This window comes from Stenella coeruleoalba (genome assembly GCF_951394435.1).
Source record: "Stenella coeruleoalba genome assembly, chromosome: 3".
Classification (NCBI taxonomy): Eukaryota; Metazoa; Chordata; class Mammalia; order Artiodactyla; family Delphinidae; genus Stenella; species Stenella coeruleoalba.
In genome coordinates, this window is record NC_137148.1 from 163,671,103 (window position 1) to 163,686,581 (window position 15,479).

General features: G+C 42.0%; 1 protein-coding gene across 1 annotated transcript; it reads left to right on the forward strand.

Moving 5' to 3' along the window:
- Positions 1 to 8,671: 8,671 nt before the first annotated feature.
- Positions 8,672 to 9,569, forward strand: LOC307183234 (olfactory receptor 7D2-like; the record flags this gene model as incomplete). Its single annotated transcript, XM_079915458.1, is given in 4 exon segments — positions 8,672 to 8,791; positions 8,793 to 8,976; positions 8,979 to 9,318; positions 9,320 to 9,569. Coding segments are annotated over 4 exon segments (870 nt in total). The 3' UTR covers positions 9,546 to 9,569.
- Positions 9,570 to 15,479: the final 5,910 nt, after the last annotated feature.

The window sequence follows — 15,479 nt, forward strand, 5'->3', positions numbered from 1 at the left end:
GAGGGCAGATCCCACAGGTGGCTCCAACGCTGCTCCCAGTGGGTAGACGTGGCAGAGCAGATCACTCCCCTGACCCTCGAGGGGGAAACTCTCTAGAAACAGTCAAAGCAGCAAATTATTTAATGGGAAGTGAGGGGATTCAGCCCCAGATAATCCTCTTATTTTCTTCTCCTCTGGCTCACCTATCCCATACCAGGAGGAAACGCCCTTGTGCCACACCAGGTATCAGTCTGGCCCTGAGTCCCAGACTCAGCTCTTTGTCTCTGATCTCTGTCATTTGTCCTCCATCGGGAGAAGCAAAGATCATAGAGCCCAGACCTTCAGAAATTCCATTGTGAGGACCTCGTGTTGCTTAGAAACTGCTGTGGCAAAGAGGTAAGAAGGAGGCAAATCTTTTCCTTGCATGCTTTCCTGGCATAAAGGCAGGGATGTAGGGGGAAGAAAAGCCCACCAAAACCAAGAAAAAGTCCCCAGCCCTGGAAAGGGCTCTCCAAGCCCCAGTCTACACTCTTATGTTCTTTTACCTCTATCTCTAGGTCAGCTCTCCTTTCGTTGTCCCTCAATTCTGGGCTTCCCCCTCATAACCCACTCCACACCCACTTGAATATCCTTCCCCCCATTTTTTTCTTCAGGGGGACATTTCTCCATCTACAGAGCTTCTCCCCTACGCCTAACACTGAGCTAGGTACTGCACATAAAGAGGGAAGTATAATGTATTGCTCTCCTGGGAGGATGCAAAACCAAGAAATGAAACACGTGCATGCAGTGTGATAGCTTGTCCCAGGTGTGGTCCAGTTTCCACAAGGTACGGGGAGGTCCAAAGGGAGTGTGTTCATCACTGCCTGGGGATGCCAATGAAGATTTCAGGACCGAGTACGGAAGGGAGCATAGGACTTTTCCAGGTGAGAGAGGACTCATCCAGTGAGAGCGGCTGGTAAGTGCAAAGGTCCAGAGCTATGAAATTGTACAGGATGTTCCTAGAATCATAAGATGTCGAGTAGTTGAGTATCCATTGTCAAAGTATTATATTCCAATAGATAAAAATGTGACTGTCCTACAAATATATAGTGAGCGCATGTCAAGGACATTTATTAATGAGGGAGCCAGGTGAGTAAAGCTAGTTTGCAGAGCATTTGAGGAACAGGGATTTATTTTGTCAGGAATGATGGATTTAGTTTTTCAAGTTAGATACAAAAATACAGAAAAATAAAACCTTAGCCCTTGGAGTTATCTTTTCTATCAGATAGAGAAGTCTCACAGGGCAATAAAACATAACCTTTGGGGTAATATTTTTAGATGAACAGAAATAATTTGCATTCCACTGGACAGAAACTGCTTGCAATTTATTAATCTCCTATGAGCTAACACTAACTTCACAGAGTCTAGGTACGGAACAAAGGAACACTTGCCCCCAAAATGAGAGAAGTAGGCAGGCCTATCAGACAATACTTCAGCATGATATTGAAAAGAAATGTAGGCATCCTTTTGCCTTATTGAAAAGTTTTGGGTAATTTTCCCCTTAATTCAAAGGATGCATTGGAATACATGATGAGGGTGGGAGTGTGGGAGACAAACCTGGAGTAATAAAACAGGGACCAGATCATGGAGGACATTGGGATTTGGGCTTTCTCCTGGAGGATATAGAGCCACTGAATGATTTTTTAAATGCATACAATGATGACACTGAACTATTCTGACATCCCCTGCAGGATGAACTTAGAAGGATGCCAGTCTGCAGCCCAGTGGAGAGGTTATGCGGACCTGAATTAAAGCAGCATTGGTGAGTGAACAAAGTGTCCAGTGGCCGTTTCTGTTGACATCTGGATACCAAAGGCAGTCAGACTCTCCCTAAACAGCAATCTTCGTATGTCCATGTGCTTTATTAATCGGTATTGTAGCAATAGCTTTCCTCACTCAGTCCTGGCTTCATATCCTACTGCATGTCTGAGTCTCAGATGTTCCCACTGACAAAGTTCCTCTCGCTTGTCTGCCTATGATCCATGGAGTCCTGAAGCAATAAACCTGCATCTGTCACATAGTCTGATTATATCCCTCCCATACAGATCTTTTATTCTGTATGCTGTATACATACCACTACCACCATCACCAAGTATTCAAAATCAAAGCAAATATCTCCAATTCTCTGCTAGAGTCATCAGCAATGTCTGCCTCCCATTACTGGATGTTACCCAGTTTGCAATCCCTCATTATCATTGCAGCCAGGTGGAGATCTTTTAGTTCTGCAGGCTGTTACCTTTGAAATGAACACACCAATTATAACCTATACAATTCTGTGATGGTAAATATTTGGTCAAATATTATTCAGGGTGTGTCCATGATGTTTCTGGACACATTTATATTTACATTTACATTTGAATCTGTCAACTGAGGAAAGCAGATTGCCCTCCCTAATGTGGGTGGGCCTCATCTGATCAGTTGAAGGCATGAATAGAACAAAAAGGCTGAGTAAGAGAGAATTCCTTCTCCCTGACGGCCTTCAGACTGTAACTTTTTTTTTTTTTTTTTTTTTTTTTTCCAGCTTTCAGGCTGGAACTAAAATACCTTCCTGGGTCTCAAAGCTGCCAGCTTTCAGACTGGAACTATACCATCAGCTCTCCTGGTTCCTAGGCCTTTGAGCTCAGACAACTATACCTTAGTTCTCCTGGGTCTCTAGCCTGCCAACTGCAGACCTTGGGACTTGTCAGCCTCCATAATTGTGTGAGTTAATTCCTTATAATAATCTTTTTACACACACACACAGATCCCCTGCTGGTTCTGTTTCTCTGGAGAATCCTGACTTATTACACAGTTTCTTCATCTTTTCTTTTTTTAAAAACATTTATTTATTTTTGGCTGCGTTGGGTCTTCGTTGCTGTGCACGGGCTTTCTCTAGTTGCGGCAAGCCCGGGCTACTCTTCGTTGTGTTGTATGGACTTCTCATTGCAGTGGCTTCTCTTGTTGCAGAACACGGGCTCTGGGCATGCAGCCTTCAGTAGCTGTGGCACGTGGGCTCAGTAGTTGTGGCTTGCAAGCTCTAGAGCGCAGGCTCAGTAGTTGCTGTGTACGAGCTTAGCTGCTTCATGGCATGTGGGATCTTCCCGGACCAGGGCACAAACCCGTGTCCCCTGCGTTGGCAGGCAGATTTTTAACCATTGTGCCACCAGGGAAGTCCCTTCACCTTATTTTCATCTTTATATTTTTATTTTACTCCTGCTTTCCCTTTCCTTTCCTCTTCCAACCACTATTCCCTCTCAGCCTAGAATAATGGCTCATGATAAATTATCTTTTGTTGAGGGGGCTATACCTGACCTACCCCATGGGAACAGGGAGAATGGAAAGGCCATCCTGAAATTTGTTCCAAGATATGAACATAGTTCTCTATAAATAACTTTTTCTGATCACAAAGTATCAATAATATATTCTCATTGTGGAAAATTAAGAAAATGTAGGGACTTCCCTGATGGTCCAGTGGTTAAGACTGTGCTTCCACTGCAGCGAGCGTGGGTTCAATCCCTGGTTGCAGAACTAAGATCCGGCATGCCATGTGGGGCAGCCAAAAAATAAAATAATTTTTAAAAAATGTAGAATAGGAAGAAACAAAATCCAAAGAAAGTAGGCACCCATAATCCCATAGATATAATCAACGTGGACGTTCTGGTGAATTTCTTTCTAGTCACAGAGTTCATCTTCAAATTGCTATTGTTCTAAATGAATGGCTTTCTGTCCTATTCTCCCCACTTACGATTATAACATGGACTCTTTGTCATGTTAGTGTTCTCAACCGTCCCATTTTGTTTGTTCAAAAATCTCCACTCTATAAACATTATACGCTAACAGCAATACTCCAAACAGTATTCAGATAGTCCCTGACTTACAGTGGTTTAACTTTACTATTTTTGACTTTATAATGAAGTGAAAGCGATTAGCATTCAGTAGTCTCATGATGCTGGACAGTGGCAGCCACCGCAGCTCCCAGTCAGCCAGAGCAATCAGGAGAGGAAACAACCGATGATGCACTTACAACCATTCTGTACCCATACGACCATTCTGTTGTTCACTTCCAGTACAGTATTCCATAAATTGCATGAGTGAGTCAACATTTTATTATAAAACAGGCTTTGTGGGAACTATACTCAATATCTTGTAATATCCTCTAATGGAAAAGAATATATTCTTTACATATAGATATAACTGAATCACTTTGCTGTACACTTGAAACTAACACAACATTGTAAATTAACTATACTTCAATTTAAAAATGGGTTTTGTGTTAGATGATTTTGCCCAACTGTAGGCTAATGTAAGTGTTCCGAGCACGTTTAAGGTAGGCTAGGCTAAGCTATGATGTTGGGTAGGTTAGGTGTATTAAATGCGGTTTCAACTTAATGATATTTTCAATTTACAATGGGTTTATCAGGACATAACCCCTTTATAAGTCAAGAAAGATCTGTACTCCAATAGTAATGTTCTATAAACATTATACAAGGCCGACCCCTGAGATATTGCGAGTTTGGTTCCAGACCACCACAACAAAGCGAATAGCACAATAGTGAGTCGCACGAATTTTTTTGGTTTCCCCGTGCGTATAAAAGTTATGTTTACATTAGACTGTAGTCTATTAAGTGTGCAATAGCATTATGTCTAAAATAACAATGTGTATAACCTTAATTAAAAATACTTTATTGCTAAAAAATGCTAACCGTCATCTGAGCCTTCAGTGAATAATAGTAACATCAAAGATCACTGATAATAACCAAGTATAATGTAAGTATAATATAACAAGTATAATAAGGAAAAGTTTGAGACATTGTGAGAATTATCAAAATGTAACAGAGACATGAAGTGAGCAAATGTTGTTGGTAATACGGCGTCAATAGACTTAGTTAACAATTTGTAAAAAATGCAGTATCTGTGAAGCACAATAAAATGAGGTATGCCTGTACTGTAACAGCAATACTCCACAGTACATTCTAAAATACCATAATGGATTTCCCTGGTGGTCTAGTGGTTAAGACTCCACACTCCCAATGCAGGGGGCATGGGTTCGATTCCTGGTTGGGGAACTAAGATCCCACAGGCCACACGGCATGGCCAAAAAGAAAATCATTCATTCATCCATTCGGTTCAATAAAATAAAAGTACCATAACATAAGAAGTAATGTTGCAACAGTCTCATACCTAAATCTTTTGGGACCAATCTAATAACCTATTTTCTTAGAATTAAAATAGAGGGCTCCCAGTGTATATATACATTTGCAGGGTTCCAAATACTTACTAACTTGATCTCTAGAATAGCTTAGCCGAAAGGTGTCTTTTCAAACACAGTCATGCCATTTCACTTATTATGACCAACATTTGATAGTCTCATTAAATCTGGTGCTGGTTTTGTTTTGTTTTGTTTGCTATTTCTTTAAATGGAAACATAGTCTTGCCATATTACCCGGAAGTTGTGTTCCTAGTATTGACCCAAGTGAGTTGTAAACTTATGTCCACACAAAAACTTACACAAATTTTATGTAGCTTTATTCATAAGTGACCAAAATTGGAAGGAACCAAGATGTTCTTCAGTAAACAAACTGTGGTTATATCCAAACAATTAAATATTATTTAGGAATAGTAGGGAGTGAGCTATCAAGCCATCAAAGGACATGGAAGAACTGTAAATGCATATGTAAGTAAAAGAAATCAGTCTTAAAAGGTTACACGATTCAAACCATATGCCATCCTAGAAAAGGCAAAACTATAGAGACAGTAAGATCAGTGGTTGCCGGTGGTTGGAGAGGGGAAAGATTACATGGAGCACAGGGGATTTTTAGGGTACTCTGTATGATACTATAATGGTGGCTAAATAATATTATGCATTTGACAAAACCCATAAAACAGTACAACACCAAGAGTTAACTCTGAAGTAAACTATGGACTTTAGTTAATAATAATGTATGAATAATGGTTCATTAATGATAACAAATGTATCACAACAATGCAAAATGTTAATAATAGGTAAAACCAAGGTCCAGCAGGGAGAGCGGTAATAAATGGAAACTCCACTTTCTGCTCAATTTTTCTGTAAACCAAAACTATTCTAAAACTAAAGTCTACAAAAATAGCATCTAATTGTTCCTTTACTTTGGTTTTCATTGATATATTTATGGAACTTGAGCATTTTTTCATGTTTTTATACACTTGTATTTAGCCTTTTATTTTTTTCTACTTTTTTTCTTACTGTTTTTACGAGCTTTCTAATATGTTGTTATTGCACTTTTATATTTTCTTGTAAATCCTCCCTACCTCATGTCATTTGGTATTATTGATAAACACATGATTTATTGAATGTATTTATTTATTTATTTGGCTGCGTTGGGTCTTAGTTGCAGCATGCGTGATCTTCATTGCAGCATTCGGGATCTTTCGTTGCAGTGTGCAGGCTACCCTCTAGTTGTGGCACGCAGGCTTAGTTGCCCCATGGCATGCGGGATCTTAGTTCCCAGACCAGGGATCAAACCCGTGTCCCCTGCATTGGAAGGTGGATTCTTAACCTCTGGACCACCAGGGAAGTCCCTACTGAATGTTTTTTAAACTACTCATCTAATCCTTTGTGATTCCTTTCACTGCTCTTCTACTTAGGAAGCTTGAACACTTCATGAAGTCATATAAATACATTATTTGTATTCACTTCTAATAGTGTTCTGATTTCAGTTTTGCCACTCTCTTTTCTATTAGGTATTTATTTTGAGGTATTTTTCAAATGTTTTCTAGTTTTCTAAACACCATTTATTATATCATTTATCTTTTATGGGTTGTGATATATCTATATTACAAACTAAATTCTCATATTGGCTAATATCTGTTTGACTGTCCAGTCTGTCCCACTGATATTTCTGTATTTATGTCCATTGCACTGTTTTAAAAGTTGCCTGTCCTCATTCATCTCCTTTTACAAACTTTCTTGAATTTTCAACTAAGTTAATATTCCTTAAGTATGACCAGGTAATACTACTAATCACTTTCCTTGAGTGGATGGATCATAAGAGTCTTAATCAGAATAATTACCTCAGAGGAGTCAAAGGCAGCAACATTACCATAACACTCAACGCTACAGGAAAGCAGAGCCCATGCCTCTGACCTTTCTATACTTAGTTCTAACCCACTGCCTGGCATACAGTAGGCACTCAAATAATTGTGGAATAAATAGAAGATGAGGAGATGCAGAGAATCATTTAGATGTCTACAAATATCTAAATATTATAATGACAAAGAGAAATGATCTTCAGAGAGAGGAACTAAAACCATGTAAGTTATAAAAAGACACATTTCAACTCAAAGGAAGGAACTTTTTCTTAAATGTATATGAAATTGAGGATAACTGTCTCTTAGTTTAGAAATTCCCTCCTGTGGTAGAGACGTAATATTCAAACAGAAATTAAGACTTTTTTTTAAATTTTAAGGAGGGACATAAAAGGTAGAAGGCTCTCATTCTCTTTATTTTCAATTGAAAAGGCTTCATGGTAAGTGGTCTTTGTTCTTGGTTAAAAGGTTTTATGATAGGGACTTCCCTGGTGGTGCAGTGGTTAAGAATCCGCTTGCCAATGCAGGGGACATGGTTCGATCCCTGGTCTGGGAAGATCCCACATGCCGTGGAGCAACTAAGCCCATGAGCCATAACTACTGAGCCCACGTGCCACAACTACTGAAGCCTGCGTGCCTAGAGCCTGTGCTCTGCAACGAGAAGCCACCGCAATGAGAAGAACACGCACCACAACGAAGAGCAGCCCTCGCTTGCTGCAACTAGAGAAAGCCCGTGTGCAGAAACGAAGACCCAATGCAGCCAAAAATTAATTAATTAAAAAAAAAGATTTTATGATAGGGAATTGCCTCTACAAACCCTGACAATTTCTGTCATTCATTCAACAAATATTTATAGAGCACCTATTATATACCAAGTACTGTACTAAGTGCTTAGGTTACAAAATTAACATGAAACAGAAAAGGCATAGTCCTCTCAACCTAAAGAAATTTAAAGAACTGCAACACGAGCATGCAGGGCACCATTAGAATGTATGGTGGGAGTTCTGATTTGGTCTTTGGAATTGGGGTGTATTATGCTACACTGATCATTACGACAACGACAGAGGGACAAATTGGGAGAGTAATGGAGAAGTTACTATATGATAATGGAGGAATTATCTATAAAATCTTCGCACGATATCCTTCTCCGAGTCAAACCTGAGACAGAGAATGGTCTGCTTCAAGATATTATTTCAAGGCAAATGGCATGAGGGTAATAAAACATCATTAAATTCTGCAACTCCCAATGATCTCTTTCTCTCTACGTTTCCCTGGAACTTGAAGAGACCACAATGGCAAGGCAGAAAGGAGTTGTTACCGAGGCTGGTACTTTCGCAGGAATTATACAGCAAAGGAATAGTCATGAGTCAGGGAAGATGCAAGACACCCCTGCATGGTGTGGGACATTCATTTTTAAAGAGGTGTCCCTGGTAGTAGTGGTCGAAGCAGGGAAGGGAGGGTATTATTGAGGAGATCTTGGTCTAGAAAATGCTAGATAAAACATAAGACTTCATAAGTGAATGAGTTTCAAATGTATGGCACATTCCTGTTTTGTCATTGTTTGAACATTATTCTTGCCTCTTTCCAGGCAATTTCCATAAGTTATATGGAAACAGGGAACCAAACAGCTATTTCAAAATTCATCCTTCTGAGCCCTTCGGAAGATATGGACCTGCAGCCCCATCTCTTTGGACTGTTCCTGTCCATGTACCTGGTCTGTGTTATAAGGGAACCTGCTCACCATCCTGGCCATCATCTCAGACTCCCATCTCTACTCCCTTATGTACTTCTTCCTCTCCAACCTGTCCTTCACTGACATCTATTTCAGCACCACCACAGTCCCCAAGATGTTAGTGAACATCCAAACGCAGAACAAAGGCATCACATATGAAGGCTGCCTTACCCAGATTTTTTCATGATCTTTGCTGGGCTAGATAATTTGCCACTGACAGTGATGGCCTATGACCGGTTCGTGGCCATCTGTCACCCTCTATACTACATGGTCATCATGAACCCTCGCCTTTGTGGTCTCCTGCTTTTGCTTTCTTGGTTGATCTGCCTGACATATTCTTTGTTGCAAAGCTTGGTTTTGAGGGTGTCCTTCTGCAAAGAGACAGAAATCCCCCACTTTTTCTGTGAACTTGCTCAGATTCTCAAGCTCACCTGCTCTGACGCCCTTGTTAATGATATCCTGCTGTATTTTGTAACTGGCCTGCTGGGTGTTATTTCCCTGACTGGGATCCTTTTCTCTTATTTTTATCTCCTCCATAATGGGCATTTCATCTACTGGTGGGAAGTATACAGTCTTTTCCACCTGTGGGTCTCACCTCTCAGTCATCTCCTTGTTCTACGGTGCAGGCCTTGGGGTCTCCCTCACTTCTGGAACAGCCCATCCCTCCAGAAAGGGTTCAGTAGCCTCGGGGATGTACACGGTAGTCACCCCCATGCTGAATCCCTTCATCTATAGTCTGAGGAACTGAAGGGGGCTCTGAGGAGACTTTTCACTAGAGGAACATACTCTCAGTGAGATAATGGAAGTTAAGGGCAGGCAACAGAGAATCCCAAGTGCTGATAACTGGTGTTCCTGAATATGTTACCTGAAGACATAGAAAAGAAATACCATTTATGATATACTAGAAGAAAACATTCCTGAGCCAAAGACAAACTTGAAGCAGCACACCAGAATGTTCACTGTCCACCAAGAAAGAATGGCCAACTCTATATAGGAAAAAAATCTAAAAAAGAGTGGATATATGTATAACTAATTCACTTTGCTGTACACCTGAAACCAACACAACATTGTAAATCAACTATATTCCAATAAAAAGTTTTTAAAAAAATGGCCAACCAATAACAAAACTTCTCATGAAAACAAACTATTTCAAGGATATAGAGTCCTACAAGCATCATGGGAGGAGAAATCAAGTCAAGGAATGCAGATGGGGAGAAGAGGACAAGAGTGACAACAAAAGTTTATACACTGGCTCATCTTTTAACCCTCTCGGGTTATGCTAGCACCATGCCTACTGGACCATGTTCTTCCCTGGTCTTGGTCTGAAAACCATTACTTGGACTATCTCATACCAACCTCCTTCACTCCATAAGATTTTACTTACTGATTCTTGCTTTGGTGTTGGCTACTGACTTATACTGAGGATAATAAGAAACTTAATAAGAAACTTCTTTAGGAAAATCATTGTAGTGTCTACTTTAAGAGAAGGGAAATTCTGGTCTTTGTCAATCCATTTGATCTGGAATAAAGGTCCACAGCAATCTACTCGCTGTCTTCCTTGGCTGGCCCATGCTTCCCCAAATCTTCACACACCTGTTTCCTTTTCACAAGTTGGGCTTCAAATCAAAACTGTCAGCTCTTCCGAGAGCCCCACCCTGACCACCATCCTCCTATTCATTCGTTTCCATAGCACTTATCATATTTTGAGGGGTGGCAGAACATAGAGGCTAAGAGGGCCCTGGGTTAATATTGCCGTCATTCACTACGAGTGCAACCTCATGCAAGTTATTTAACTTCTCTGTGCCTCTATGCCCCATAATACATTCCCTGAAGAGTTCTGGTGGGGATTAAATGGTACACATAAGAGAGCCCAGAACAGTGTCTGGTATAAGCACTCAATAATTGTTTTTGTTTGTTTGTTTGTTTGTTTTGCGGTATGCGGGCCTCTCACTGTTGTGGACTCTCCCGTTGCGGAGCACAGGTTCCAGACGCGCAGGCTCCGCGGCATGTGGGATCTTCCCGGACCGGGGCACGAAACCGTGTCCCCTGCATCAGCAGGCGGACTCTCAACCACTGCGCCACCAGGGAAGCCCAAGCACTCAATAATTGTTATCCATCACAAGATCCATGAGAGCCGCCTGGGTCCATGTTCACCACGTGAAGGTACAAAGGGATCCATTATCAGCAGAACAGGTAGAAAAGCTGACTAGAGAGGGTTGATCAGGCTATGGATTTAGATGACGCTGAATGAATCCCCAGAGCTCTGACTTAGGGCACTGAGGACGTCATGTAGGAAGGGGCCCTGTGCAAGGCTCAGCCCTCTGAATCGCCCCAGGAGCACCATGTGCTGGAAATCAGATCTGTAGAGTCCAGGAGAGAACTTTCCTGGATCTAGAGACTAAGGATTGGACCAGGAAATGGCCCCAAACAAGGACTCCCTACAACAGGGAACTGGGAGGGCAGAGCATCCTTTATACTGGTTCAGCTCCATGGGGAGATTCTCTTGAAATGAGAGCAAAGAATTAAAACCTGTCTTGGGTTGACTTGAGGAACAAGGAACCCTCTTGTTGAATACAAGATTTGGACGCAGGCAGATTCCAATGTTTGAATCCTGACTTTATTATTTACTCTCTGTCTCTAAGCAGCCTCAGATTCTTCATTTGTAAATAATTGCTGGGGTGATTATAGAAAATCAATGTTAAGTATCAAATGTACACATTTTGAAAAAGCAGTGGATACCATATTCATGAACACAATATTTGTGCCCCCATCTTGTGCCAAAAAGAGGTATATCTATTGGCAGGATCCTGCACCCCACAAAGCTCTGCCCAGCTGCATTCTTCTCCAGGAGAGGTCTGAGTGTGAGATAAGAACTGATTGCTGGGCTTCCCTGGTGGCGCAGTAGTTGAGAGTCCGCCTGCCGATGCAGGGGACATGGGTTCGTGCCCTGGTCCGGGAAGATCCCACATGCCGTGGAGCGGCTGGGCCTGTGAGCCATGGCTGCTGAGCCTGCACATCCGGAGCCTGTGCTCCGCGATGGGAGAAGCCACAACAGTGAGAGGCCCGCGTACCGCAAAAAAAAAAAAAAAAAAAAAAAAAAAAACTGATTGCTACTGGAAAAAAAAAAATCACTTTATTCAGTGCAATGTCTTAGCTTCCAACCATTCTATGGGACCTCTGGCCCTGGTGACCTGGGGCACTGGAGTAAGATGAAGCCAAGATAGGACCATCCTAATAAGCCTGAACAGTGTCTGACTGTCCTCCATCTTTCAATTAGTTGCAGGTATAGAAATTATTATTCTACCACAGGGATTTTCAACCTCGGTACTGTTAAAATTTGGGGCCACATAATTCTTGGAGGAGGGGGACGGGTCTGCCCTACGCATTGTAGGATGTTTAGCAGCATCTGTGGCCTTATCCACCACGTGCCAGCAGCTTCCGCCACTCTTACATCCCATTCAAAAAAGTAAAAAGGTCTTCTCTTGTGGTGCAGTGGTTAAGAATCCGCCTGCCAATGCAGGGGACAAGGGTACGAACCCTGGCCCGGGAAGATCCCACATGCCGCGGAGCAACTAAGCTGGTGTGCCAAAACTACTGAGCCTGCGCTCTAGAGCCTGCATGCCACAACTACTGAAGCCCGCACGCCTAGAGCCTGTGCTCTGCAACAAGAGAAGCCACCGCAGTGAGAAGCCTGTGCACCACAACGAAGAGTAGCCCCTGCTCACCACAACTAGATTTCTCTCGTTGTGTGCAGCAACAAAGACCCAACGCAGCCAAAAATAAATAAATTAAGAAAAAAAAAGCAAAATAATAGGGAATTCCCTGGCGGTCCAGTGGTTAGGACTAGACCCTAGTCAAGGAACTAAGATCCTGAAAACTGTGCAGCACAGCCAAGAAAAAAAAAAAAAAAACAACTCCAAATATTGCCAAATATCCCTTAGGGACAAAATCACTCTTGAATGAGAACCACTGATTTACCACGGCTCAGAACAATCAATGAAAGGAAAATGAAGGGAAAAAAAAAGGGTTAGACCCTAGTTTTCCTAAGGCCCAAAAGAGAACGGACCTAAAATACTGGTCTCTAGACAGAAGAGTCCTTGCATGGAGAAGGAGGCCATAGGACTGGAACAGACCATCAACGGACATTTGTTGAATAAACAGATGAACAAATCTTAGTGACCGAAGCGCCAGAGAACAAGAATCTTATCTGTTCATTGGTTGCCTGGGTAATGATGGGGAAGGATTACAAAGGGACATGAGGAAACTTTTGGGGGATCACCACCTTGACTGTGACAATGGTTTCACAAGTGTACATATAGGTCAAAACTTATCAAATTGTATATTTTAAGAATGTGCAGCTTCTTATATGTCAATTGTATCTATATAAAGCTATTCTCCCTCATTTGAAATTCTTGCAATATAAACAAATATAAACAAAATAAAACAAAATATAAACAAAATAAAACAAATACAGTTGCCTTGTGGCAACTGTAAAAATAGGTACCATTTCTTCCCTTTCCTGTACCCATGTCCCTTCTGTGTAATTCTGAGGACCCTTCCACACTGGGCTGACTCATGTGACTGCACTGGGCAATGGGGTGCAGGCAAACATGACACATGCAGGGGCTTGAAAAGCACCCTGCAGAGTGGAGCTTGCGCTCTTCTGGAACCCTCTGGCATCATGTGTACAGGCCCCATCTAGACTACCAGGGGATGAGACCGGAGTGAAGGGCAAGTAACCAAACCAGCAGCCAACTGCAAGCACATGGTAAGCCCAGCTAAGAACAGCCCAAATTGTCAAGCAACAGAATTGTAAACAAAGTAAATGGTGGTTGTTTTAAACCACGGTGTTTGAGGTAGTTTATTATGCAGCAAATATGAACAGGCCCCCTTCATTCCATTCTACTAAGGAGCACGCACAGGCTACCGTTCTTCCTACGCAGCAAATCGCATCAAATGCCAATGGATTTCCATCAACTTCAACTAACATTTAAATTGAGATTGATAAAGTCCTGATGTACATGTGTGTTATATAATGTCCCATGTTATCTCTTCAGCTTTACCTCCTACTTCAAAGATTGTCCTTTTACATGTCAGAGAATGTTATATGTGTTTTTCTGTGCCTTTGCACTCAGGATTGACATGCTGATTCAAATCTGATCCTGAACACTATAAATAAGCCTTCTACACGTAGCTTGCATCATCTCTTCAATATGGCTTTCCCTGAACTTCCAAAGTTCAGCATCCCTCCTTGGGGCCTCGTTAATGGATTACCAGGCCACACTAACTATCTCATTTGTTGTTTATATCTGTCTCTCCTCCTAGACCTTTACTCCTTTAAGGACAGTACCATGTCTTTCTTCCCAAAGCCTAGTCCAGTGTAAGGCACTTAACTGATATTCACTGGTTCCCTAGAGAGGAAACACTCCTGAGTGGAGTGGAGTTACCCAAACATTACATAAGACAGAGCTGCTTCCTGCTGGAGAGGCCCCAACAACTGAAAGCCACAGTGAGACAAGAAGACCGGGTAGGAGTATAATTACAAGTTCTCTCCAGAGAGACTGTGTAAGGTATCACGTCTGTCCCAAGAACTGGCAGAACAGTGCAATGAGATGCAAGAGCTCTGAGCCGCTTAGGTGGCGATGGGAATTCAATTTCCTTCTGCCCTGTTACTTGACATGATGGAGGAACTGGGTTGAGGGAGTAGCTGTGCTGGGTTCCCAGGGCTCCTAATTAAAGAAAGAGTCATATTTTACTCAATGCTGAGAGAAAGTGCTCTTCTCCCCTTGGGCTTGGCCTCTAGGGTACATTTTTTTTTTCAAATGTAGGCAAGAGCCAGTCAATAATTGCTATTTCTTCACTAATGAGCTGAGGAAAACTTTTGATCTGCAGAACACTCACCACCTTCACTCACAGATGTGCAACTGCCCCCCACCAAGCACCCAAAGACCTGCATGGAGCACTGCAAGTGGACAGGGTGCAGGGACTTCAGGAAGACAAACGGAAGATGGAAGCCCTGTGACCTGCCCCCCTGACATAATGCACTATAAGCCCAACTGATCTATCAGGTGGTACCAGCATGAAAGGTACTGCAGTTGACAGATGAAGTGAGGCTGAACAGACAGCACTCAATAAATGGTCCCAGTTTCCAGCTGATAAGTTGACTTATTTCACCTGTGTCTTCTCAGGTGAATGACTAACTTACAGTGGTGTGTAGAAGACGGCAGTTGATCTATGTTACAGTATTCAAATCTGCCTTCTTCTTGGGTAAGGTAGAGAAACTTTTTTAGATATCACAAATATTAAGTCAGAACGATTGTCAAAGGCCTGAGGCTGGAACTTGTCTTTAGGAAGCAGATTTATTTATCTACTTAGATTCTCAAGGCGTAACTGAGTACTTTTAAAAAAAATCAGCTTTTATTCTGAATTCATAAAAGTAGCAGTGGGCTAAAGACAAATATAAAGGAACGCACGTAGTTTAAACTGAAGGGAAAGGATTTTCCTGGGCTCGTGTAGAACAAAGGACTACAGTTTAAAGAATTGCTAGTCTTAAGCTCCTATTTAAAGAGTCTCTAGGGAGTTCCCTGGTGGCCTAGTGGTTAGGATTCCAGGCTTTCACTCCTGCAGTCCGGGGTTCAATCCCCGGTCAGGGAACTGAGATCCCACAAGCCGCACAGCATGG